At 54.7% G+C, this 26,384-nt stretch overlaps 1 protein-coding gene across 3 annotated transcripts; it reads left to right on the top strand.

Annotated features, from left to right (window-relative positions):
* Positions 1-26,070, top strand: BNIPL (BCL2 interacting protein like). Of its 3 annotated transcripts, none has more exons than XM_075907292.2 (10): positions 1-187; positions 13,156-13,263; positions 14,811-14,872; positions 15,255-15,482; positions 17,220-17,402; positions 17,940-18,042; positions 19,693-19,824; positions 20,787-20,873; positions 24,267-24,365; positions 24,923-26,070. In XM_075907292.2, exons 1-10 carry the CDS (start codon positions 144-146, stop codon positions 24,963-24,965), a joined length of 1,089 nt encoding a protein of 362 aa, XP_075763407.2. In that variant the 5' UTR covers positions 1-143; the 3' UTR covers positions 24,966-26,070. The 3 variants fall into 3 exon arrangements, with proteins under 3 accessions (XP_075763407.2, XP_089628550.1, XP_075763408.2); XM_075907293.2 differs by lacking the exon at positions 1-187 and adding an exon at positions 11,128-11,262; XM_089772424.1 differs by lacking the exon at positions 13,156-13,263.
* The last annotated feature ends 314 nt before the right edge of the window (positions 26,071-26,384 follow it).

The raw sequence follows: 26,384 nt of genomic DNA, 5'->3' as shown, positions 1-26,384 counted from the left end.
GCAGTCTGGGTGGTAACTGGTGTTGTCCTGCGATCTGATCTGCAGGAAGGGAGGAACAGCCAGGAAAATCCACTGAGGATCTGTCTTCCAAAGAAGTGGGGGAAAACCCAGCGAACTTCTGCGTTTTGGGGAGGGCTGGAACAATGGGCTCCTACGTGGACTATGGTGAGAAACTCCAGCCTCAAAGGTGAGCTTCGATGCCAGTCAGGGCGGATTCTGATCTTGGTTAATCCAGACCAGTGATTCTTCACCAGGGGTACATGAACCACGAGGGGTAGGCAGAAGTCTGCCAGGGGGTACATCAACTCATCCAGGTATTTGCCTAGTTTTACAACAAGCTACATAAAAAGCCCTGGTAAAGTTAGTAACAACTAAAATTTCATACCACCAATGAGTTGTTTATACTGCTCTCTGTGCAATACCCTGAGATGGAACCACGGTATTGATATTGCGTTTGATATATGTTATAATTACAGGATAACCATGCAAAAATCAGCAATTTTTGAGTAATAGTGTGGTGTGACTTTTGTGTGCATGTGTGTCTGGTTGTGTTGTGAGTAATTTTTCAGTGAGGTAAAACTTAGGGGCATGCAAGGGATCCAGTAGTCTGGAAAGATTGAGAGCCACTGATCTGAAGCGACTCCACTCCAGTGTAAATGGGGTCAGCAGTATCCTATGTTGTTCGAATCTAGCTTGGGAAATTCAGGTTCCCGGTCTGCTGGCCAGGCCAATGAGATGGGCAGCTTCAGGATTCTCTCTAGTCTAGTCTGTGTGTCTCTGGTAGTGCCTATCTGTGCTCAGTGGAACCTGCAAACATCTTTTGCGGGTGTTAAGAGAGGCACCCGGAAAGTCAGGGTGTTACCCTGGGTGTTTTGTGGCTTGACTGACTGTCTCATACTGAGCCTGGCCTTTCAGGCAGGCTGACAAATCCATCTCAGAAAGTGATAGTTTCTGAACGTGGGGCCCAATCCTGTATGATTTTATGAGAAGCAATTCCATTCCATGCACATCCCATTTTCCTGGCACAGCCAAAACTTTACCTGGCTTTAAGTTATGATACAAGGAAGCTGAATACTGAATTTAGTGGTCCTAGCTCTTAGGAGGAGTTCTTGAACAACATACGGACAGACAGACAGACTCTCTCAAATATACAGTAGGGCTGTGTCTAGACTGGCAAGTTTTTCCGCAAAATCAGATGATTTTGCGGAAAAACTTGCCAGCTGTCTACACTGGCCGCTTGAATTTCTGCAAAACACTGATGATCTCATGTAAGATTGTCAGTGTTCTTGCAGAAATACTATGCTGCTCCCGTTCGGGCAAAAGCCTTTTTCCGAAAGACTTTTGCGCAAAAGGGCCAGTGTAGACAGCACAGTAGTGTTTTCCGCAAAAAAGCCCCGATCACGAAAATGGCGTTTGGGGCTTTTTTGCGGAAAACCGCATCTAGATTGGCCACGGACGCTTTTCCGCAAAAAGTGCTTTTGCGGAAAAGCATCCTGCCAATCTAGACGCGCTTTTCTGAAAATGCTTTTAACAGAAAACTTTTCCGTTAAAAGCATTTTCGGAAAATCATGCCAGTGTAGACGTAGCCTAGATGTTTTAAATGTAAAATGTTAAACAAAATTAAAACAAAATGTTCCACTTCAAGATGAATGAAACGATTCCTATGATTTGAAACTTTAAACAAAATTTTTTTATTTTCCAAAAAATTTGAGTTTGGATTGAATAAAAAAAATTCCTGCTTTTTTGCACTTGCCAGGGACCTGAAAAATCAGTGATTCCCACAGCTCAATTTAAGATGCTCAGAAGGGGCGTGGGCAAAATCCAGCTCTTGCTGAAATCACAGGCAACATTCCAGTGACTTCAAGGGGCTCCAGGACTTTTTACCTGTGGTGTTCAGATCAAATAGGGGTGCAAGCAATTTCTGGAAATCATGCCCTCCCTTGGGCTGCCTTGTCAAGTTAGACTGGGCACTCCTCACGGTCTCTCTCGTTATTTTGGGGAAGGTCTCTGGTCTGTACTATGCAGGGCATTACATTGGATGATCACAGTGGGGTCCCTTCTGGGCTTAGAATCGATGGATTTGGGTTAGCAGGGTATTCGGGAGTTGCAGCAGGCTCAGCTACTGCTCCCAGGGTGGTGAAAAGACTTGAGAGCCCATGTTAACCTTCAGAAGGGAAGTAGGGCAGAATCACTGGAGAATTATACCGAGACTTGCCCCAGCCACTGCGTGACTTGTTTGTTTTCTTTGAAGGAGGGTGGAGCAGAAAGCCCTTGCCGTGGAACAAAGGAGGGCGGATGTCTCCTTGTCTCTGCACCTCTTTCCTCTGAGAGCAGGGCAAAGAGAGAGGAAGTGGTGGGACTGGAAGCTCTGCCCACAAGCCTGTGCTCCTCCCTCATCCCCTCCCTCGCCTTAAAATGAGAAGGAACGAAATAGCGAAAGTTAGTGACCAGCAGTAGGGTTCAGAGTCAACGTGCCGCCTGCCAGTAAAGTGCTTCCCCGAGGAGTCTGTAACTTGTCCTGTTGCAACGGCAGGTGCAGCGTTGCCAAATGGGAGGCGATTCTGTGGGAGCTGGGTTTTAAGCCAGAGTGCTGGACGTTGCACCTGACGGGGGATTTTGTAGCCCATACACCTCCATCAAGTCCACACTGATTCACAAGGGCAGAGTGCATCCTGCAAATTTGCAGACACTGCTTCCGGTAGCAGCCTGGCTTTTCTTTCGAGGTTTCCCATCCAAGTATTGAGCATCGAGGCAGTGTGGCCTAGTGGACAGAGCACACACTGGGAATCTGCGCTTCATTTGCATTTTCTATTTCCCTCATTTGCATTCCTCTTTCGAAAGAGGAATGTAGTCTAGATGCACCCACTGGGACTTGGGGAGCCAGCATTCTCTTCCTAGCTCTGCCACTGGCCCGCTATATAACCTTGGGCAAGTTGCTTTGCCTCACCGTGCTCAGTTTCCCCTCCTGTAAAATGGGGATGGTAATACTATTGACTTATTTTAAGACCTAGGTAGGTAGACACTGCTATAAGGCTTCTTCTTAGAGGCAGAGGTGACCATAAGGCAATGCGCCCTCGGGGCGCCGCTCCAGCAAGGAGCCGGCTGGTTGGGGCATTCTGCAGCAGAAGGAGGCTGCAGGAGGGGCATGTCCCCTCATTGGTCTGGAATTGCCCCAGCCCTGAGCGCCCCCTGCAGGGCGCCATTTAGGAAGCGGGGCGAGGGGAGGGCTGAAGCCTCCCAGCCATTGGTACGAGGACACAGCTTGCTGTTGTGCTCCTTCTGGTCACTCTCAGGGAGCCAAGGGAAAGCACGCAGCATGCATGCCTCTGCCTCCTGCCTGGGGAGGGGAGGGGCAGAGGAGTGAGCGCCCCACACGGTGCACTTGCCCCTAGACAAGGATGAAGGCGACAAGCAAGCAGCATCCTGGTGCAAATCTCGGGGGGAGGGGAGGGGACGCGGTGGCCAAAGGGCCAGTGCGATCCTGGGACGCAGAGAGGGGATTTTACCGCTGGGCCCGGCGCTGATGTGACGGCTGCCGGGGTCCAGCTCTGGTGCCCGCAAATCAAGGGGGCTGATGAATTAAAAAGGCTCGGTGCAGAGCCCCGAGAACGCTGACAGGGCTGGCAAACCTGCCTTGTCCTGAGAGACTCCAGGGGCTCGATTTACTGACGAGAGGGGGAAGGGGTGATTGGCTCGCAGTCTGTAAGTACCTACACAGGGAACAAATATTTAACAACAGGTTCTTCAGTCTAGCAGTGGGAGGGACAACCCCAGCCGCAGGGGCTGGGAATTGAAGCTAGGCAAATGGAGACCGGAAATAAGGCGTCACTTTTGAACAGGGAGCGGCATGAATCCTTGGAACGACTTCCTAATGGTCCTGGGGGGTTAAATCAAGTCTAGGGTTGCCAGGTGTCCGGTATTTTCATCTCCTGTCCGGTAAAAAAAATCAGAAAATACCAGACACCTAAAATGATTTTTTTCCCAGCCAGGAGGCGAAAATCCCGGGCTGTCTGGCTCAATATGGAGGCAGCCTGGCAACCCTAGTGCTTACGGGGGAACTGTTTGGCCTGGCACAGGGAGGCAAGATGGTGGGCAGCCGCAGGCAGCCTGGTGGGGCCAAAAAGCCACATCAGGAGTTCTTAAAAGGGCCACTTTTTTTTTTTTTTTTTTTTTTAAAGCTCAACAGACTTTTTCCTGGTGTGTGTGTGTTTTTTTTTTTTTGGTATTTTTTCAGAAACCATCTGGCAACCCTAAGTGGGGCCATTGTTCTGTAAGACCTAATCCAGGGACAAAACAGGGGCAGGGGCTAAGGGGGAAGGGATGGACTATAGGCAGGATGGGGATGGAGCAGGGGTGAAGAGGGGGGTGTCCCAAGTCCCGCGCCCCACTAGGGACAGCGCTGCTGGATTCAGCCCACAGAGGGGAGCTGGCTGGGAGACGGGGCCTGGTGCTGGAGCTGCCCCATACATGGCATGCAGCTGTCTAGGGCACCACAACATTTGGGGCAAGTTGATACCCAAGTTTCTACATGGCGGTGTATTTTGCATATTGGCAGGGACAGTCGTGGGGATGGGGGAAGAAGGGATGGAGAGGAGTAAGCAGGGGCAGGGTCGGGGGGGGGCAAGAGGCAATGTAGGAACTGGGCCTCAGGGGGCAGGGCCACATTTCGGGCACTGGTATCCCCCCACTTTCAGAGAGCTGCCTCTGACCATGGGCAGCGCCCTCTCTCCACAGCCCTAGCCATGTTAGAACCCGTCCCGCGGCCTCACCCCGTCTGTGGGCACCACACCGTTCTGGCCCCACGGGGTCCCGCTAACTGAGTCATGCCCCAGCCCGTCTGGGAGCGCCGGGCCCAGGGCAGGTTGGAGCAGCAGGGCATGTGCCTGCCAGCCGCACGTCGCTGGGAAGGAATGTGATGGGGCAGCAGACAAGTCCTTCTGCTCAGGGAGATGCAGGGGGAAGGTCCCCCCGGCCCTTTATGCCACTTTGCTGCCTCCTCTTCTCCCTTCTACAAGAACAGACTTTTTTTTACCCATGCCCCTCAAAACTGCTTCTGTCCTGGTTAGCCCCCTGGCTTCATCCGGCCCAGCTTTCCAGCACAGCCAGCAGGGGCAGGAAGGGAGTGACTCTGAGGCTTACATTACTGGAAGCTCACTAGATGCAACAGGGAACGGGTGGTAGCGTGGATCAGCGATGGGCAACCTAAGCTAGTGAGCATGGGCGGTAGGCATTGCCTTCCCAAATTTGCCTACGCTGCCCCACTGCCCAGGAGGGGCTGGGGCCGCACCATGCAGCAGCTCCATCTTTCATCTGGGGCTGAGTGGGACTTGGCTGGGGGCGGGGGAAGGTGAAGTGGCATGGTCTCGGGGGAATGGGTGTGGCTTTGGGCAAAAGGGGCGGGGCTTCGGCCCATGCTAGTGAGTGGGTTACATGCATGGCCATCCTCCATCTCAGTGGGGCTGCAAGATTGGCGCCTTCAAGACGATCTCCCGGACAGGGCGGTTTTACTCACGGCGCCCTGGAACCTAGACTGTGCGGGGGGTGCTGATGGAACGGTAGCCGCGCTGTGATTGGCTGCAGAGGGAGCGCCCGGCTCTCACGGTCCGTGCTGGGCGCAATCAGCCTGCACCACCCTTCACCTGCCCTTGCTTCATGCGTGCGTCACTTTAGTGATACCGGTAGGGGAAAAGAACACCTGGACGGAGACCAGCCCATTCTGGAAGCCCTGGGCGTGTGGGCGACAGTAAACAAAATGTCTTGAGAGCCACACACAGAACCCCAATGGGTCGGGCTGCCTGCCACTGGTGCGGGTGCTTCTCCAGTGACACATGGGGGTATTTCATTGCTGTTGGTGTTCTTCTGCCAGCCTCACTGCCTCGACAGCAGGGCGCTGCTACAGTGCTGGGGGTGTATGTAGATCTGTCGCAGCCCCTCCGTGCTGTGTCTATTGAGCTAAATGTTACCGGTAGTCCACGGAGCAACAGTGCTGAAATTGGGCATGAGCCAAGCGTAAGTTTAACCCACACACCTAGGCTTTGTCTACACTGGCGCGATCTTGCGCCAGAGCTATGTAAATGAGGCTAAGCGTGGAATATCGCCGAGCCTCGTTTGCATATCGAATAAGCCGCCATTTTGCGGAAGAGACTCTTGCACAAGAAGGAGCTGTCTACACTGCTCCTTCTTGCGCAAGAAAAACCCTTTTGCGCAATGCCGTTATTCCTGAAAATAATCAGTGTAACGGCATTGCGCAAGAGGGTTTTTCTTGCGCAAGAAGGGGCAGTGTAGATGCTCCTTCTTGTGCAAGAACCTCTTCCACAAAAATGACAGCTCATTAGATATGCAAATGAGGCTCGGCGATATTCCACGCTTAGTCTCATTTGCATAGCTCTGGCGCAAGATCGCACCAGTGTAGATATAGCTCTAGTGTGGGTCACTCTCCCATGCCGTGGCACCTAGATCACAGCAACAGCTGAAAACAAGAGACCTCTACAGCCTGGGCTGAGAGCCAGCTGGCTTTTAGCTCAAAGGGTAGAGGCTCCAATACTGAGGTCCCAGGTTCAAATCCGACCGGTGGCGGTTACACAAGCAGGATAGCAGGGATATAATGAGAAGCAAGGAGTCGCCCAGCGACGTTCACCCAGTCAGCCTGTGACCCGGTCGATGGTGGATACAAATCTGGTGGACTTCTGAGGAAAATTTTAATAAAACCAGCCCCAGAGCAAACCCCTTGATTCTTTATATACAATTTTGGTGTAAAAAAAAAAAAGAGTATTTTTCCTTGGAAAACTGACTGTGAATGCCGTGACTGAGATGGCTGCACTGGGAAGGTTTGGTGACAAAAGTGCCGTCCACGTGCAAAAGTCGCTGGAAGTGAAAACTGGTCAAACCAGTTTTTCTGCCTCCTGTTGTCCATGTTCATGGCTGCATGCCTGGCACCCTGCCGACAGACAGAGCAAAGCGCTGTGAGGAAACATCCCACGCTGCAGTGTGGTGGGAAGGCCAAGCTGATCCTTGGGATTCCCTCCCGGGGGCGGTCTTATGGTTAATGTACTGAGTTGGGAGTCAGGAAACCTCTGTTCTCTTCCTGGCTCTGCCAATGGCCTGCTGGGTAACCTTGGGCAAGTCACTTTCCTGCCCTGTGCCTCAGTTTCCCCCATCTGTAAAATGAAGAGAACGAGACCAACCTAACAAAAAGCACTAGGAGAAGCTAGCTGAAATTTTCCATGTCTATTCAGCAGGAAGTGCCTTTCAAAATGCTCTTGCATTGCAAATTGGCAGGAAGAGCTGAAATGTCAAATGCTTCATTTTCACTTGGACGTTAATGATAGTGTTCATTTACACCACAGCCAGGCATACAGTCGTGAGTTTTACAAGTGTCGTTGGCCCAGAAGAAGAAAGAAGATGATATAAGATAATATACAAGTCAAAACCGTAGAGTCCAGACAAAGTGCTTTGACCTTATTGAAAGGAAACGCTTGGATTATTTTCCGTTATCCACGGATACGTTTTCGGGAGCCACTTTAATTTTGTTCAGTCAGGATTTTAGGACAGAAACCTGTTTTGTTGGGGGAGGAGTGGGGACGGAGCACAAACCAGCGGATTCACTGTGCTTTGAAAGTGCTGGGAGGAAGTGCGGGGCTCCGGTGCACAGGAAGGGTGTGAGGGAAGCGGGGGGTGGGGGGTGGGTTGTGGACCACAGGTGGAACCCCAGGTCACCAGCACTGGTCATGTGACCCACTGAGAGGAAGCAGCACATTCATACAATCCTAGAACTAGAAGGGACCTCGAGAGGCATCAAGTCCAGTCCCCTGCCCTCACGGTGGGACCAAGCACCATAGACCATCCCTGACAGGTGTCTGTCTAACCTGCTCTGAAATATCTTCAAGGATGGAGATTCCACAACCCCCCCTAGGCAATTTATTCTGGTGCTTAACCACCCTGGCAGTGAGGAAGTTTTTCCTCCCTGGCTGCAATATAATCCCATTGCTTCTTGTCCTATCCTCAGAGGGTAAGGAGAACAACTTTTCTCCCTCCTCCTTGTAACACCACCCTTTTAGTTACTTGAAAGCTGCTCTCACGTCTCCTCTCAGTCTTCTCTTTTCTAAAGTAACCAAACCCAATTCTTGCAGTCTTCCCTGATAGCTCCTGTTTTCTAGGCCTTTAATCATTTTTGTTGCTCTACTCGCTTTCGTTAGGCACTGGCTTTGATTGCCCATCGCTGATTTAGGGTCACGCTCGGGTCCTGTTTTTTATCTGCAAGGCCCAGGCTAGAAATGTACTTTAAGCTTTAAGAAGACCCGGTATTTCAAGAGTTGTCGACGCTTGATGATTTTTTGTATGACTGTAATGCCTCGGCCAAGGCTCCGTAGTGTTGGGTGTTGCCCATATAGAAGAGTTTACAGCTTGATTACACCAGATGGACAAAAGGGCCGCTGTTTGCCTGAAGCCACACAGCTGATCAGAGCTGGGATTAGAACCCCCCACTTCACTACATCTGAACCTACTTCATTGGATGGGAAAATCAATCCCATGGCTTATCTATGAAACCACGCTGCCGATTGGCCATGCCCCTTCACCGTACCACCATTAACTTTAGCCCTCTTAGCTGGCACGAGGGGGAGAGATGGCTGGGAATGTGACCCAGCCGGAAGGCAATCTGCTGTGTGTCTTAGAGGACAAGTTTGCTTTGTTGCATCCCCCAAAGAGGGGAGCTGAACCTGGCACAATGGTTCTGTGTCTCGCACCCACACCCCATCAGGCAGGTCTCACTATGGCGTCAAGTCTTTTCAGCGCCCGGTAACGCTCCTGCCTTTTTATCTTGCAGAGCAAACTAAGCAGGGTGGGTCTCCATCCGCCGCTACCGGCTGGTGGCCAGCATCGTGTGCCTCTTTGTCACCCCCTACTGGCTGGTGGCCAGCATCGTGTGTCTCTTTGTCACCCCCTACTGGCTGGTGGCCAGCATCGTGTGCCTCTTTGTCACCCCCTACTGGCTGGTGGCCAGCATTGTGTGCCTCTTTGTCACCCCCTACTGGCTGGTGACCAGCATCGTGTGCCTCTTTGTCACCCCCTACTGGCTGGTGGCCAGCATCGTGTGCCTCTTTGTCACCCCCTACTGGCTGGTGGCCAGCATCGTGTGCCTCTTTGTCACCCCCTACTGGCTGGTGGCCAGCATCGTGTGCCTCTTTGTCACCCCCTACTGGCTGGTGGCCAGCATTGTGTGCCTCTTTGTCACCCCCTACTGGCTGGTGACCAGCATCGTGTGCCTCTTTGTCACCCCCTACTGGCTGGTGACCAGCATCGTGTGCCTCTTTGTCACCCCCTACTGGCTGGTCCAGGCCAGAGCAGCTCCCCCGGAGTGGTTTCTCCACGTCCCTGCTTTTTACTCTGCAAGGCCTGGGTTGGAAACTTGCTGGGGACCTGGCTGCAGGGTGTTGCTCCAAACATGGTGCTGTCCAGCCCTTTTGCTGGATGGAGCACACTCGGTCGCAAGCTTTCCTGGGATGCTGTTGTAACCCATGCACCTAATAGGGAGCCATCTCTTTCAGAGACCTCTGTGGGGGAGGTAGGAGTGAGTTGAGTGGTGTTGGGCTGATTTAGCGCATCACCCAGACGTTTCTGGAGTTGGGTTTGGTACTTTGGGGTCAGACTTCATGAGCCAGCAGGCAGGGCAGCAGCTTTTCTAAGGCCTGTGTGAGCTGGGAGAAACTGAGTCAGGCGCAGAGAGCAGATTGTTATTCCTCACTCTGCAGCAGGCAGTGATGGTGTTAACCCTCTACCAGGGCTCATGGGCAAGGCTACTTAGAGCAAGGAGATCTGGGAGGGAAAATACCTTCTCCTGTGTTAATTGTCTGCTTTCAATGCTGCTTTGATTTTAGCCCAACTGTTCTAGCTCACTTTCTCAGTGAGATTCTTCAGCGCCTCTGCAAATGTAGCAACGGGGAAAGAGTTGTTTCTAAACACTGGAATAAATTGCTCAGGGAGGTTGTGGAATCCCCATCTCTGGAGATATTTAAGAGTAGGTTAGATAAATGTCTATCAGAGATGATCTAGACAGTATTTGGTCCTGCCATGAGGGCAGGGGACTGGACTCGATGACCTCTCAAGGTCCCTTCCAGTCCTAGTATTCTATGATTCTATTTTGTTACTCTCCGGTTTTGTATTTTCTTGTGACAGGGCTCTTTAAGCCTGTTTACTTGTGACTTAAGGGACTAGTTAATCAGTGAGCTGGCTGCCTAGCAGTGATCCACAGCAGAGGAAGAATCTACCTGGATTTCCTACGAGCAAGTGGAGGGTTGGTTCAGACTCAGCATATGGTGCAGATTTGATGATCGGAGGCACAAACGGAGACTTTGGTGAACTAAATCGAAGCTTTTGGGCCCTCTCGGTCTTTTCTTGTTGTGTTTGTGTGGACTGAACTGTTCACATTTTACTTTTTGTTTTCCCTTTACGTATGTTTACTGTCATTGTGGACGTTATCTGTGGGTTATAAAATAGCTGCGTTCTGTTGGAAGAATTAGATTGTTTGTTTCTTCATAAGTTTTTATAAAGTTATTTAATTAAATTCATTTATTCAGTTTCTTTTGGGACTTGAATGTTGGGAGGCCGGCACTGGGCAATCCTTGCTGGACTCTAGGTCTCCAGTACTTCTATGGGAGTGGGGTTTTGGGTTTTTTTTGGACACTGGAGAAGGGCAGTGAATCCAGCCCACCCAAGGTTACACTAGGGGGTGCTAGGCACCAACATGCTGCCGAGAGGCGAGGGGGACTGGCCATGTAGCATCTCCAAAAGTCCCAGCCGTGGTAAGTTAATTCAGATGCCTCTTTGCAAGGAAGCGAAGCGGATTCATCTCTCCCTGCCTGCCAGTGCCAATCTGCCTTCGCTCCCCATTTTTAATGGGGTCCCTACTGCTGACGAAAGAGGCCTAGCCCCCACCGCCCGCTCCCAAAGCAGGCACCAAGTGATCCCTACTTCCTAAGTTCCCTTGCTCGCCGGATTTACGTTTCCTTAGAGACGCCGAGTGGCTCGCTGGGCTTGTGTAAACAGGACCAGCCCTGCGCCAGACGACAGGGCTTGCTAGGGTGGCGCTGGGTTGATTTTCTTGGGCGTGCCGGCGAGTGCTGCCAGGTACAGGGCTGATGTCAGCTGGCTGGAGAAAAGGGAAGCTGCTGGCTCTGAGAAGCTGCTCCAGCGCGTCCTTCCCTGCCACAGGCCCGAGCTGCGGGGGCCCCTCCGGATGCCTTTGTAACTGAGCAGTGTGAAGAGGTAATTGGCGACTGTGATGGGCCCAGGGGGTTCTAGCCCTGGAGAGGGGTGGTCAAACACCGTGATTACCGTGTATGTTTCAACACAGGTGTACCGGGGACGGGAGCTGGGCGCAGCATGGTCTCGGCCAGCCAGGCTGCCGTGGAAAGGGTGGGTGGGTGCCTCTTGGGGGGCGTCTTGGCTCCTCCTCAGCTGCAGTGGGGTGTAAGTCCGGCTATGGGGGAGTGTGTGGGCAGAAGGCGGGGATGGTGACCATGCTGCAGGCTCCATGTTCTTTCTCCAGGAGAACTCATCCGCCTCTGGGGTTCGAGGGAGGGCGATCCGGTCGCAGAGCCCGCGTCAGTCTCCTGGGAGAGCCCAGGTGAGCTACCTGGGGGCACTCGCTGGCGAGGAAGGGGAGCCGGCGGGTCAGATGGTGCCTATTCTGCTGCACCATTTCCACCCGGTTTATGAGTCCCTTCCAGGATAGCAACAAAGTGTGTGTTGGATGACAGGGAATGGGAGGGGCAGCGAGGCAGAGGGGAACTGGGCCATGGGGAGGCAGGACCTGAGGCGCAGCGGGGGTGGGGGGACTGAGCCATGGGGAGGCAGGCTCTGAGGCACAGTGGGGTGGGGTGGGAACTGGGCCATGGGGAGGCAGGACCTGAGGCGCAGCGGGGGTGGGGGGACTGGGCCATGGGGAGGCAGGACCTGAGGCGCAGCGGGGGTGGGGGGACTGGGCCATGGGGAGGCAGGACCAGAGGGGCCGCAGTGGGGGGTGGGGCTGGGCCAAGGGGAATGGATGGGGAGGCAGGACTTGAGTGACAGAGATGGGGGGCAGGCAATGGGGCTGGTGGGAGCTGTGGGGGTGGGGAGGGGAAAGAGGGGGAGATGGAGGCATGTGTGGGGAGGTAGGGACATGAGCTGAGAGGGGAGGCAGTGCCCCGGTGGCAGGAGGTGGGGGAAGGGAGTTGGGGCTGGGTGGGTAGACGGGATGCGGGGGGGATCTGTGTGCCTGGGGTCGGGGCAGTGGCCATGAGACAATTTCTCTCTTCTGGCGAGGTCCCTGCTCCAGGTGGACTAGGAGCCCTCCCTGGCCTGGCACTGAAAGTGCCCTCTGGCAGGGGGGCCAGATGTCCTGATTTTATAGGGACAGCCCTGACATTTGGGATTCTTTTCTTATATGGGCACCTATTCTGCCCTGCCCCCGTCCTGGTTTCCACGCTTGCTGTCTGGTCACTCCGCCTCCGAGGGATGTACTGGGCTGTGCCAGACCAAGCCCGGAGCGGGGCCAGCCCATGGCGGAGGGGGCCCCATTGAGGGATGGGCATGTGCCCCCTGCCCGCAGCAGCGGCAGAGTGGGGAGCAGTGGCCAGCGGTGCTGGGGCCCTGGTGGTGCCTGGTTTGGTGCTGATCCCTCTGGGCAGGAGGTGACATGGGGGGCGAGCCCCAGGCATCCAGGGCTCTGGGGAAAGACCCACAGCCTGGGGAAGGCCTCTTAGTGGCAGGGCTGGACACCTCAGTGCTGCCCTGTGGGGGCCCCCCTCCTGGGGCAAGATGGGGGGACCCTTTCCCTCCTGGTGCTCTGTGCCCAGGCTGCCAAAGGGGGGGGCCCAGTGTTAGTGCCAGCTGGGGCAGGGCACCTGGGACACCAGGCTGAGGCCCAGCAAACTCATTCCACATGGGAGGTGCTAATGGCTCTTGGTTCCTAGGAGCTCGGCTGGGTTTGCCCTGCTGACGGGCTCCATTCTCAGCCCGGGGGCCTGGCCCTGGGAAAGCCACAATCCCAATGCAGGCCACACCACCCCTTAGGATAGAGCCGCCCTTGGGGTTGCCCTGTCAGCCGCGTTCTCTGGGCCAGCCACCGACTAGCCCAGCCCGGTTCCTCCAGCCCACGCTCTGTTGGCATTGCAGGGACCCGACGGAGCCGGAGAAGCAGGAGCTGGCCGAGCAGGGGGAGGGAGCCGTATCCATCCAGGACATGGAGCTGAAGGAGGAGTGGCAGGATGAGGAGTTCCCAGGGTGAGAGATGCAGCGGGGTGCTGGCTGAGATCCTCGGGTGTCCTCAGGTGCCCATCCCGGGTGCAGAGGGAGGTGACACAGACTGCCCCTTGGGGAGCCAAAGGGCTGGTACCACCGCAGTGAAGTGGAGCTGCCGTGTGAGGAAGGGGGCGTCCTTAGTGATCAGTGGTTTCGGCTGCGGCCGACAGAGAGTGGATGTAGCTAAGGGGGGACTAGAAAATCCGAAATGGGTGTCGATCTGATGAGTCTGCCCCCTTCCAGCCGGCGTCCTTCAAGAAGCCCCATGCCTGGTAGAGGCAGCGTGGCCCCCCCAACCTTGCCAGGTGGTCTCAGGACTCCTGGATTCTAATCTAGTGGATAGAAAGGGGGATGGGGAACCAGGACTCCAGGGTTGTGGGTCCAGCTCAGCCAATTAGGGAGACTTGCTTCCTGGCTCTGTGCCTCAGTTTCCCCACCTGTAGAATGGGAATCGATGAACAAAGAGAGCGGGGTCTGATAATTCCTTCCTGCCAGGCTGGGGACGAAATGAATCACAAGCAGTGGGCCAGAAAAGAGGCAGAAAGGCATGTAGCCCTCCCCCTCCTCCCCAGGAAGAAAGCGCCCAGCACAGTCACTCTGAGATCACACAGAGCAGTGCACGGCTGGTGTCTGTGACAGGATCCGTCCCACAAAACACAGCTGCAGGCATTGTCTTCCCAGCGCCTTCCCACCGGCAGCTGGTGCCCGATGAGCTCTGCTGTTCACCCAGTGGGCAGTGTCAGGGGGGAGGAGAGAGGGATGGGAGAGGACAGGAAAGGCTCTGCCTTGTGAATGGCAGGAGGTGGGGGTTGAGAGCCAGGATGACGCCTTCTGGGGGCCGGGGTTCAAAGCCTCGGGTGAAATGAGGTGAGTGGCCTCAGTCCATGGGCTTGGTTCTGGTCCACCACGCAGGCCACAGACCACTGCATCTGTTCTGGCTGAAACTCCTGCCAAGGGATAACAAACGGTGGGGACTCGGCAGAGCTAAGCATGGTCAGCCCAAGACTAAAATAGCGGGGGCACAGCAGGGTAGGTTTGCAGCAGCAGAGCCTCCAATGTGTGACACTTGTTCAGCAGCTGTGTCCGCTCTGGCTAGCCCTGGAGCTAGGGCAGTGCCACTGTTCCCATTTAACAGGTGTGGAAACTGAGGCACAATGTGATGACATAACCTTCGCTGGAGCGCACAGTCTCCACCCCCAGCTCTAGCCAACGGGCCCCACACCTGTCCTGGAACCAGGAACAGAATCCAAGAGCCCTGACCTCCCCAGCCAGCTCTAACCATTGGATCACGCTCCCTTCTCAGAGATGGGGTTCGAACCCAGGACTCCTAGCTCCCCCCTGCTCCAAGAACATCTGTCTCCTCCATAGCGGTGCAGAGGTGGGAGGGATGCTCCAGTCCACGGTCTCTCAACCATGGTGATACCAGGGACCGGTTTTCTGCCTTGCTAAATTGCGTCAGGGAGATTTCACGGACGGGCTGCCGTCTCTGCCCCGTTGCCATGACTGTCTCGGCCTTCCCTCTCTTCCAGGCCTCTCCCAGAGGAGGTCTCTGAGGAGGACCTCGAAGACTCCGGCGACGAGCCCAGCCCAGGTAAGGTCACGCCTGGGTGGGGCAGGTGGGAAGGCAGCAAGCTTCGCCGACAGGAGGGTCAGACCCCAGCACCAAGAGAACCAGCTGGGAAGGCTCTGAATACGAGCGTGCTGGGGGTGTTGCAGGGCAGGGGCCTCCGTGGGGAGGCTATGTCCCCCCGCCTCAGATCCCCAGCCCCCAAATGCGCCAGGGCACAGCTGGCCTGGGTGGGGAGGTTTTCTCGACCAGACCCCTGTCCAGCAGCGGGTGCAGGAGCAGCAGAGCTGACTGGCCGTGCCGTTTTCCTTCCCTCCCCTTTCTCTTTCCCGTTCCCTGTCGCTTTTCGCTTGCGCTCATTTCTCTTTATCCTCCTCCCTTCCTCTCTCCCCCTCTGCCCCCCCAGTTGCCCCCAACACCCTGGAGCTGTGCGGGAAGCGGCACATGAAGAAACGCCTGCCGGCGCCGAATCTCAGCCTGTCTTTGGACCGGGCCGAGGGCTCGGTGCTGTCAGGCACCTATCCGGAGGGCACGCCAGACGGCAGCCTGGACATCAACGTGGACGAGCTGGAGACCCCGTCCGAGAGCGAGCTGCTGGACGGGCCCGAGGGGGGCCATGACTTTGAGTGGGAAGGTGGGGCCGGAGAGAGGATGCGCTTGAGGCTGGGCTGGGCTTTGGGGTAGGGGTGGGTGGGAAACAGGCCTGGCTGGGGCTTGTAACAGTGGGGGCCTTAGACAAAGCTGAGGTGGTGGGTCAGGTTCAGCAGAGGTGACGGGCAGGGCGAGGGCTTGGGGGGCGGGTGGGACTGGCTGAGGGAACGGTTCCAAGGAAGTTGCGTTTGGGGAGGTTGGGGCGGAGGGAAGGAGGATGGCTCTGGGAGTGGCATTAAAGCAGGGACGAGGATCCTTCTTTTGGGTCAGGGGGCCGCCGACCCACGGAAAAATCAGTTGGGGGCTGCACACAAGTGAGAGGGCAACCCTCCCCACCGCTCACTGACGTGGCCCCCAACCGAGGAGGAGAAAGACGCTCCCCACATTCCCCTCACACACCAGAGCCTCGTGAGGCCCAGGCTAGCGGGTTCTGTGGGGCGGCAGCAGCAAACTGGAGCGCCAACGCGGACTCCCCAGTGCTGGGGGGAGCTGAGCCTCCGGGGCCGGATCCAGGCAAGCTGGGGGCCACATCTGGTCCCCAGGCCTTAGGTTCCCCGCCCCGGGATTAAAGGGAGGGGAGGGGGTTGGTTGGCGATTTGAGGGGAAGGTTCAGTTATTGGCTGGGGGTTGGGGCAGAGGTTTGGATGGGACTGAGTGGCGGGTGGGTGGGTGGGTGTGGTGAGGGGTTGGTTGAGTTGGTTGGGGAGTGAGGGGTTGGTTGGTTGGAGTGAGGGGATGGTTGGGATGAGGAACTGGGGGTAGGGTTGAGGGTTGGGCTGGTAGCGGTGAGGGGTTGGTTGAGTTGGTTGGGGAGCGAGGGGTTGGTTGGTTGGAGTGAGGAACCGGGGGTGGGGTTGTGGGTTGGGTTGGTAGTGGTCAGAGGCTGGTTGGAGGGTGAGGGGTTGGTGGGTGGAGTTGAAGGGTTGGTTGGAGGTGTGAGAGGGTAGGAGTGGGGTCAAGGGGTGGGTTGAGTGTTGGTTGGGGAGGTGAAGGGGAAAGGGAGGGGTTGAGGGCTTGGTTGGTTGAGGAGAGGGTTTGAGATTGAGGGGTTAGTTGGTTGTGGTGAGGAACTGGAGGTGGGGTTGCGGGTTGGGTTGGTAGCGGTGAGGGGTTGGTTGAGTTGGTTGGGGAGTGAGGGGTTGGTTGGCTGTGGCGAGGGGATGGTTGGGGTGAGGAATTGGGGGTGGGGTTGCGGGTTAGGTTGGTAATGGTGAAGGGTTGGTTGGAGGGTGGAGTGGAAGGGTTGGTTGGAGGTCGGAGAGGGTGGGTACGGGATTGGTTGAGGGGAGGGCTGGTTGTGGGTGAGAGGGTGGGGGTGGGGTCAAGGGGTGGGTTGAGCGTTGGTTGGTTGAGGGGAGGGGTTGGGGAGCCGAGGGTTGGTTGGTGGGATGAGGGGTTGGGATGTGGAGGGGCTGGGAGGTCGAGAGGTTGAATGTGGAGCAGGGGTTGGGGTTTGGTTGGAGGAGTTGGGGGTGAGAGACTTGCGGCCGGGGATGGTTGGTTGTGGTTTGGCTAGAAGGTTCCGGGAGAGTTGGGCTGTGAGGGAAGATTTGGGAGAAAACTGGGGTCACTTGGGGACTGTAATTCTTCTTTCCCTGGCCTGGTTCCCCCACACCCATTGACCCCCCTTTCATGGGCCCCCGGCACTCTCTAGTTACGCAGCACTTACAGCCAAGAAGCCTTTCCTGCTACCCCTCATTCCCCTCCCTCCCGCCCGCAGATGACCTGCCCAGAGCCCGGCGCCTGGACAGCAGCCTGCTCGAGGAGAAGCTCAGTGAGGGGCGCATGGTGGATGTCGAGGACAAGGACGGACGGAAGTGGAGGATCTTCCTGACGGACGAGCAGGAACAGAAAGTGGATCTGAGTGTGGTCGAGCCCTACAAGAGGGTCCTCTCCCACGGGGGTAACGAGAAGTCGTAGCCTGGGACCGCGTGCTCAGAATGGGAGGCAGCAGGCTTCCTGGGTTCTTTTTCTGACTCTCGGAGGGGAATCGTGCCTAGTGGTTAGAGCGGGAGGGCGCTGGGAGACAGGACTCCTGGGTTCCATTCCCGGCTCTGGGCGGGGACGGGGTCCCCGAGCGATGATTTACATGCTGCCCGTCAGTAACGCAGGCACTTTACCAGTTGTAGCAAGTGCGGCCAATCAGAGGAGGCTTCTGCCCCAAGAAATCCACAACCGCAGCCCTACAGGACCCCGGTATCTGAGCCTGCCGGAACAAACCCACTTCCCCCAGCCTGTGGCCCCCAGAGCACCATGGATCGCCATGGCAACTCCATCTGTGCTGGGTCTGGGGCTGAGCAAAGCCGCCAAATAGACCTGATCTGGGCAAATCCCAAAGCTCCCCCATGGGGGAGAACAAGTGGGCCATGGTGTAAGAGGCGGGGGGGGGGGAGGGGTACATGGGCTGGTTGGACCCACTCCCTTTGCTCTGCCGCTCCAGGATACTACGGAGAAGGCCTCACCGCCATCATCCTCTTTGCCTCCTGCTACCTGCCCCACAGCACTGTGCCGGACTACCAGTACATCATGGAGCACCTGTTCCGGTGAGCGCGCTGCCCCCTGCTGGCTGGGGATCGAGCCCCACGGAGAATAGCCGGGGAGAGGGCGGGGGGCTAGGGGTGGCTCTGGGACCCCTCCAGTGGAAAGTGACAATGGGAAAAGAGCAGACTGTGATGGGAACTCCTCCTGCTTGTGGTACAATCCCCAGAGCTCCTGTAACTTACTCGTGAGCCCCAAAATGATAGAGGGAGAAGCTCAAAGGCAGCTTAACCCCCCCCCCCCCCCAACCCTGAGTTCAGGGGCAGAGTAACTGGAGAGTGGGGCCCTGATGCTGAGAGCAGAAGGTACGGATACATCCCTGAGTCGGCCTGCGGTCCACGGGGGCGAAGCGGGGGCGGGCTCCTTTGCCCCAGGATCCTTGGAACCTCCCGTTTCTCTGCCCCTGGTAAATTGACCCTTTGAAGCGCCAACCTCCCCCCCTTTAAAACAAACCCCTTTCTCACGTCGCAGTCTCCTCCCCAGCCCTGCCTGGCTACTGGCAGCACCGTCACGGGGAACATTGGCCGTTCCCCTCCTGAACTCACTCGCACGTTTCTTCTATTCCCAGACCATCTGTTAGGACTGTCCCTGCACTGGTCAGGACAGAAGCCGCTGGTGCAGGAAGGGATAAATGCCTGGGATAGAATATGGGTTAGTAGTCAGTGCTGACTATTAGGCACCAGGGCTGTGTCTAGACTACATGCCTCTGTCGGCAGAGGCATGTAGATTAGACAGATCAGCAAAGGCAAATGAAGCCGCGATTTAAATGATCGCGGCTTCATTTACACTTACATGGCTGCCGCGCTGAGCTGACAAACAGCTGATTAGATGTTTGTCGGCTCGTCGCTAGTCTGGACGTTCCCCCTGTCGCCATCAAAGCCCTTTGTCGGCAGCCCCGTTATTCCTCGTGGAATGAGGTTTACCGGGGCTGCCGACAAAGGGCTTTGATGTTGACAGGGGGAACGTCCAGACTAACGCGCGAGCCGACAAACAGCTGATCAGCTGTTTGTTGGCTCAGCGCGGCAGCCATGTAAATGTAAATGAAGCCGTGATCATTTAAATCGCAGCTTCATTTACCTTTGCTGAACAAACAAATCTACATGCCTCTGCCGACACAGGCATGTAGTGTAGACGTACCCCAGGACTCCTGAGTTCTATGTCTACCTCTGGACAGGGAGTGAGGCCTAGTAGTTACAGGAAGGAGCTCAGGCGCTTGGACCGCTAGATTCTGTTCCTTGCTCTGGGCTGTGGTTTGTGCAGGTAATTGGGTGTCATGACTCATGGATTTTAGTCCCTGATTTGGGAGGACAGTAATGTCTAGTGGTGAGGGGAGAGAGGGTGGGAGTCAGCACTCTTGGGTTCTTTGTCCAGCTCTGGGTGGGGAGTATGGCCTATTGGTTAGCACAAGTGACAGGGAGGCAGGACTCCTGGGGTTCTTTTCTTGACTCCTTGTGTAACCTTGAGCTGCGCACAGCCTGGCTCTGTGCCTCCGTTTCCCCCACCTGTGAAAAAGGGGTAGGGGATAAGACAATTCACCTTGCTGCTGGGGTGATGTGAAGCTGAACCCACAACTGCAGTGTGCAGTCACTTTTTGTGTCTCACCGAGGGCTGGTTCCAGGCTGCATCGCTGGACCTCCTTTCTGCTCTCCTGGCAGGTATATCATCGGGACGCTGGAGGTGATGGTGGCAGAAAGCTACATACTGGTGTGTCTGAATGGTGCCACGCTCCGCAGCCAGGTCCCGTCCTTCAGTTGGATAAAGCAATGCTACCAGACCATTAACAGGCGGTGAGCTATGGCAGGGGACCGAAACACCGGGAGTAACGCTGCTTGTCCAGCTCATGAAGGGGGAGCTCTCTCTCTGCTGTTAGCCCCTGTCCCCCTTCCACTCCCCTCTGGTGAGCCAGGAATACATCAGAAATTCACAGAAGAGCTGGGCACAGAACACAGATCTAATTCCCATCCCGACCACCCCACTCTTAATCCCTAGACCTCCCTCCCCCTGAAACCTAGCCAGAATCTCCGTCCCTGCGCCATTGGAAATAGGAAACCAGCCGCTTCCTACCTGATTCTCACAGCGTGAAAGCCGGTGAAGCTGACACTGATACAGGCTGGACCATAAGTGAAAATCCCCGCCGGGCTGAGGATGGAAACTGCAGCCTCCCCTGGAGGGAGCAGGAAAAGGGACCATGACGGGTGGTGGTGAATATAAAGGAGGGTTCTCTAATGAGGCTGCTGGATGGAGGGCAGCCCCTGTGGCTCTCTCTGGCGTGCCAGCTCCCAGCCTCTTGGTTTTGGGAGCATAGGATTTATTCCAGAACAAAGTGACTTTTATTCCAGAATAGAGTGCCGATATGGGGAGCTACCCTGGTCAGTTTCTCCATGTGGACCAAGCGTTTTGCTATCTTTAAAAGAAAAGGCTCCAGGACGTCAGAAGCCCTGCTTTGGACCTGGGGCACATCCAGAAACCTCCTCCTGGCCTCCAGTAGTTAGCCATTGGATCGTGCTAGGAAGAGGGGGGGTTCAAAGCCCTTCCAAACTCCTGGATTTCAGATTTTCAAAGGCCCCCCTTCGCCATCTTCAACACCAGCCTCGGCACTGACCACTGGAGCATGGGAGACTGATTGGCTGGATCAACGTCTGACCCTGCTGTCAATGGTGCTGAACTCTTGGCTTCAGAGACAGCTTGTGGCAGAGAGTTCCACTGGCTAATTGATACATTGTGGCCTGTCTGCTTTGCATTGTTTCAGGCTCCGGAAGAACCTGAAGGCCATGATTATTGTCCACCCCACTTGGTACATCAAGGCGCTGATGGCTGTTATCCGCCCCTTCCTCAGGTAGTGTGAGCTGGACTCTTTACTTGGCCTGTGAGAGGAGGCTACCAACAAAGGGGTGTGTGTGTGTGTGTGTGTGTGTGTGTGTGTGTGGTACACATGCACGTGCAAGGGGTTTGGCAACTACCCAGCCTGCAGTATCCATCCACCCGCTATAACTCCCTTCCCCCGCAGGCTGTCCCTTGCAGAGGGTTTTTCTCACCCTTTCAGCAACATTTCCTCCTTGAGTCTGGGACTCCGGGCAGCTGCTAGTGCAGCAGGCCAGGGCTCTGCATGCCAGAGAGTGGGGCTGCTAGCGACACGGGTGCATGGAATAGGGCAGCAGGGAGCAAGGTTCTAGCTCAGATTTCTTGGATGCACTCTGCCAGCATCCTCTATGCGACCAGACACCATGGTGATGGGTGCAGGGTAAGATTCTAGCCCCAGATTTTTTTGCATGCCTTAGGTGTCCGAATATGGTGGCAATGGGCACGAGGTAAAGATTTGGATTTCCCCTGCCAGCTAAAGCTTTACCTGGAATTAGCAAAAACATCACACCTATACTTGTAGGGCACAGCCATTCCCTCTCCCCCTTGGCAGCAGCTCTGTGGTCTGGGGAAGCGCTAAACCCCTAAATCAGACTGGTCAACAAATATGGGCACCCGTAGGCACAAGGCAGCTGGACACGTGTTGCTCAGCAGAGGGCAGAGTTGTGTCTGTTAAAGGTACCAGTTTGTATCACAGTCCCGCCAGAACAACAGCTAGATTGCACACAGCTGAGATTGCTGGGCAAACAGCTGTGAGTCAGTTACAGGTAGTGCCCTGTACAGATACGAACTGTGTATCCACATCTGCAAACATGATCCTCGTAGCTATAAAAGGATATCCACAAATATTCAGGGTTCTAGCTACACACTTTGTATCCGCATCCGCATCCGCATGCGTAAAAAATGAACCGCGGATATCTGCATCCCCATGGTGCTAGAGAGGGATCCGTGCACCAGCACGCTGACATAGCTGCAAGAATTTGAACCAATGGTTTTGTGATTCAGGGGCCAATTGGAGATATCCCCAAGGAATCTGGTTTTTGCAGACAGCCCCAAGCACCAGCAATGCTGCCAACTCTCTCCAGGTTTTATTCCTGACTTAAAACCCCAGCTCCCAGATACAAGTGATTACAGGAGAATCTTGGCTTTTTTTAAAAAAGAAGGGTATTTCCAGCCCTCCTGGTCGCAGAGAAAACCCTGGTATGTGACCCAGTGGATAGAAAAGTCTAAAAGACCAGACAACAGAAAAAAAGAATTTTTAAAAAGAAAAAAAAAAACTCATGATTTCTTTAAGGCCTGACTTGTGACTGTCCTAACCCTCTGAAAATTGAGCCCCTTTCAGGGGTGTCTAGTGGGTCCCTCAGAGACAGACAGAATCATAGAACTGGAAGTAACCTTGAGAGGTTAGTAAGTCCAGTCCCCTCACGACAGGACCAAGCACCATCTGATCATCCCTGACAGGTGTCTGTCTAACTTGCTCTTAAAATTCTCCAAGGATGGATATTCCACAACCTCCCTAGGCAATTTATTCCAGTGCTTAACCACCCTGACAGTTAAGAAAATTCCCCTAATGTCCCACCTAAACCTCCCTTGCTGCAATTTAAGCCCATTGCTTCTTGTCCTATCATCAGAGGCCAAGGAGAACAATTTTTCTCCCTCCTCCTTGTAACACCCTTTTAGCTACATGACATTAACGCGGCAAAATACTAGTCCGTTTCAAAAGTTCCACTTCAGCCGTGTGCACGCACGAGTCCTGATCTTGCACCCAGGCTATGTCTACACTACGGGTTTTGTCGGAAGAGGCAATGCGAATGAAGCGCAGATTAGCATTTTCTTGCACTTCGTTAGCATAATGAAGAGGCATAAGGATCGTGCGCAAAAAGGGGGTTTTGCTCAAAAAGGAAATGTCCACACTGCTTGTTTTCACGCAAAAACCTCTTGCGCAAAAACGGATCCGAAGAGTTTATGCAAATGAAGTGTGAGAAAATGCTAATCCGCGCTTCATTTGCATTGCCTCTTCCGGCAAAACATGTAGGCTGCGGCTAGACTGGCATGATTTTGCGCAAATACTTTTAACAGAAGTTTTTCCGTTAAAAGTATTTGCGCAAGAGAGCATCTACACTGGCATGTGCTTTTGCGCAAAAGATGTGCTTTATATTCCATGCCAGTGTAGATGCTCTCTTGCGCAAGAAAGCTCCGATGGCCATTTTAGCCATCGGGCTTTCTTGCACAAGAAATTAACGTTGCTGTCTACACTGGCCTCTTGCACAAGAATACTTGCACAAGAGGGCTTATCCCTGAGCGGGAGCATCAGAGTATTTGCGCAAGAAGCACTGATTTTGTACATTACAACGTCAGTGTTCTTGCACAAATACTCGTGGCCAGCGTAGACAGGCAATGTAGACACAGCTGTAGTGTGTCTTGCCAATGTAGACACAGCCGTAGTGTAGACATAGCCCAAGTGCGAATTAATCACAGAAAACCCACAGAAAAAGGTCTTTACAGGCTTTTGCTGCAGTCTCCTGCTGAAAGCTTTCCTGGTCCATTGGGTTAGCAATGCTGCGAAGGGGCATTTAACCTGTACTGTAGTGTTCTCTCCGCTATAACGCACTGTTGCACGGAAAAGCCTTTCACGTGTGAAACAGTAGCTATGCTGCACAAAAGTACTGGCTGGCTCACAAGGAGTTGGGGACACAAGGGTCAGATCCTTGCCTGCATAGCTCCATTAGTTTACGCCCATTTGCACCACACCCGCGCACCTTTTGCCAACAGATCGCTGGTTCCGATCCAGCTTGGGATCGACCGGCTGTTTGTGGGCCTGCGTGCAATCAGCTGGCAGGGTTCAACACTTGGTCTGTCCTGAATGGCACAAATGTATCAGCCATGTCAGCTGAGAGGCCACGGATGTAATGGGCTGTAGGGACTCCATAGAAGGTGTGCACTGTAGATTCCCCTAAACCTACGGCCCTTTCCCCGGCATGTGCAAATGGGGACGCTCATGTTTCAGGGCTTCAGCTGGTGGCCTGCAGGGATCAGGAAGGAATTTGGGCCGGTTGTATTCTGAGGTTAGGGGGTTTTCCTGCCTTCCTCTGAAGCAACGGAGATTGGCTGCAGCCGGAGACGGGACACTGGCCAGGCGCTGTGCATGGGGACGCGGGAGGCACACCACAGTGCTATCCATGCGGTGGCTGCTTTGTGGCCAGTAATCGTGTTGCTTAACGAGTTAGCGGAAGGTGCCAGGGGCAGGTCAGGAACCTGGGTAGAACAGAGCAGACGGGAGGGCTGTCAGTTCGGCACCCTGTGAGGTGCCTTGATGAGAAATCAACCACTCTGGTAACCTGAATAAATTACCCTCTCCCTTCACTCCCAGCTCCAAGTTTGGCAGGAAAGTGCAGTTCATGGACAGCCTGTGGGAGCTGTCTCAGCACATTCCTCTTGAGCAAGTGCAGATCCCCGACTGCATCCGACAGTGAGTTGATCCCCGGTACCCCTCAGGCTGGTTGTGGGGGGCGGCGAGTTCAGCTGGGCTGGGGGAGTCTGGAGCCCCCTGCCTCCAGGGGAATGAGGGCTAAAGTGGAAGCCTCTGAAATCCCCCTCCCTCCCTCACCTTCCCCTTTTTGTTCCTGCTCCTGAATTGTTTGCCTGTGTCGCCCCCCCCCCCCGGAGGGGCTCTTAACCCTTCACCCCTAGGTAGGTCAGTGTGATTACCTCCAGGGAAGGGAAGCGAGCGATGAATGGCACCCTGTCGTCCTGGCTTCCAGCGTGAACCCGGGGGGAGCCTCGTGCTGGTGTAACTGCTCCAGTTCAGACCAGACGTGTAGATGCACGTGCTGGTGCACGTCACCCCTGTGCAAAATAACGTGGGTGTAGGCAAAGCCAGAGGGGGCAAACATGGAGGGCTCTGGCCCCCCTCTGTGGGCTCTCTAAGGTACACAGTGGGAATTCTCCCCCGGCCTGCCAGCTCGAGCAGAGGACAAAATCTGGGCCAGTGGACAGCTCACTGCCTTTATGTCTTCTCTCCTCTAGACTGGATCACAGCTGGAATGGCTCCCAGGACACACAGCGGTGACACCAGCCGGAGATGTGCAGCAGCAGAGCCCGGCGCCAGTAGGGGGCAGTAGCGCTGCATAGTTCTGTGACTACCTCTTCCCCCCGGCCCTTTAAAGGAAAACCCCAAAAGACAGTGGTTGGGGAGGGTGTTTGCCGCCAGGGCTTTGTAAATAGACCCAGCTTCAATGGATGCATTGGTATAAGCACTGGGGGCTTTTAAGGCTAGGCCAGCTTAACTGGAGGACTTTGCGTGCACAGCATTTTTAGGTGAATGCTGTTTCAGTTAGAAACATGGCCGTAGGAGGGTGTGAGATATTGGGGTCAGGACAGGCGTTCTCTGGCCTGTTAGATGGGGGGCAGATCTCTCCAGCCTGAACGTCTACACTAATTTTACAGCTTTGCCGTCCAAGCCCCACAAGCCTGAGTCAGCTGACTCTCGGGGGTTAATCACTGTGTAGACGTACCCTGTGGATTTAAAACCAGAATCAGTGTTGGTTTCTCTCAGATCAGTCCCGGTTAGCTTTAAGGATGAAAACAAGTTTTTTCACCTGCACAGCCAGGATAGGAGAGGGAGTTAGAGTCCTTTTCACCTTAGCTCAGTGTGCACCAAGGAAGCAGGAACTCAACATTTGGGTTACCCTGAATGGCACTAATGTATCAGCCAGGCACACAATGGGCCATAGGGACTCCATAGAACAGGTGCAGTGCAGCTCCTCTTAAACCTGCCGAGCTTTCCCCAGCATGCAATGAGGATGTGCAAATGGGCACTCTCATGTTTCAGGGCTTCTGCTGGTGGCCTGCAGGGATCAGGAAGGAATTTGGGCCAGATGTCTTTGGAGGTTAGGTTTTTTTTTCCTGCCTTTGTCGGAAGCAGCAGAGATTGGCTGTAGCTGGAGACGGATCGCTGGAGCCCCGCAGAGCTGATCCAGCTCTGGAAGAAAGCGTTGGATTGTATTCTGCCTCCCGCATCACTGGCGGAATCGGCACTTTGACTCCAGCTGCAGAATTTTGTTCCCAAGAGGCACGAACATGGTGTGGCAGCATTAGTTTCGTTAAAAATCCTGGCCGTGATAGACGGTGCAAGATGGGGAGCAGGACCAGGACAAATACATTTCACAGAGAAAGTTTTTATCCCACGTGTTTATTGTGAGGCGTCTGATGCAGGAAATTAACTAGTTCTCCCAACACCCAGCTCTGCTATAACCTGCCATTTAGCTTCTTTGCTACACATCCTTGCTGGTTGTCTCTGGCTGCCCAGGTGTGCTTTCTTAGTTCTTGATTAGTTTGTAAGATCTCCTGGATGGGAGGCTTCAGCCCCGCATATCTGTCTCCCACCATGCAGGCGAGGAAGCTACCTCAGTTAACTCCGTGTTACTCAGCCATTGTTAAGCAACAAATTGCCTGCTGCTGCCACATTGCCAACAGCCCCCCACGCTGT

This window comes from Pelodiscus sinensis, chromosome 22 (genome assembly GCF_052426305.1).
Source record: "Pelodiscus sinensis isolate ZL-2025 chromosome 22, ASM5242630v1, whole genome shotgun sequence".
In the NCBI taxonomy this organism is placed as follows: Eukaryota; Metazoa; Chordata; order Testudines; family Trionychidae; genus Pelodiscus; species Pelodiscus sinensis.
This window is presented reverse-complemented; position numbering and strand designations above follow the sequence as displayed.

Bases quoted from the DNA above. Each gene is read 5' to 3' on its own strand.
- BNIPL (XM_075907292.2), top strand. From the start codon at position 144: ATGGGCTCCTACGTGGACTATGGTGAGAAACTCCAGCCTCAAAG. The intron at 17,403-17,939 runs GTAACGAGAAGT...CTGCCGCTCCAG, and splicing joins GAGGGTCCTCTCCCACGGGG to GATACTACGGAGAAGGCCTC. The intron at 18,043-19,692 runs GTGAGCGCGCTG...CTCTCCTGGCAG, and splicing joins ATCATGGAGCACCTGTTCCG to GTATATCATCGGGACGCTGG.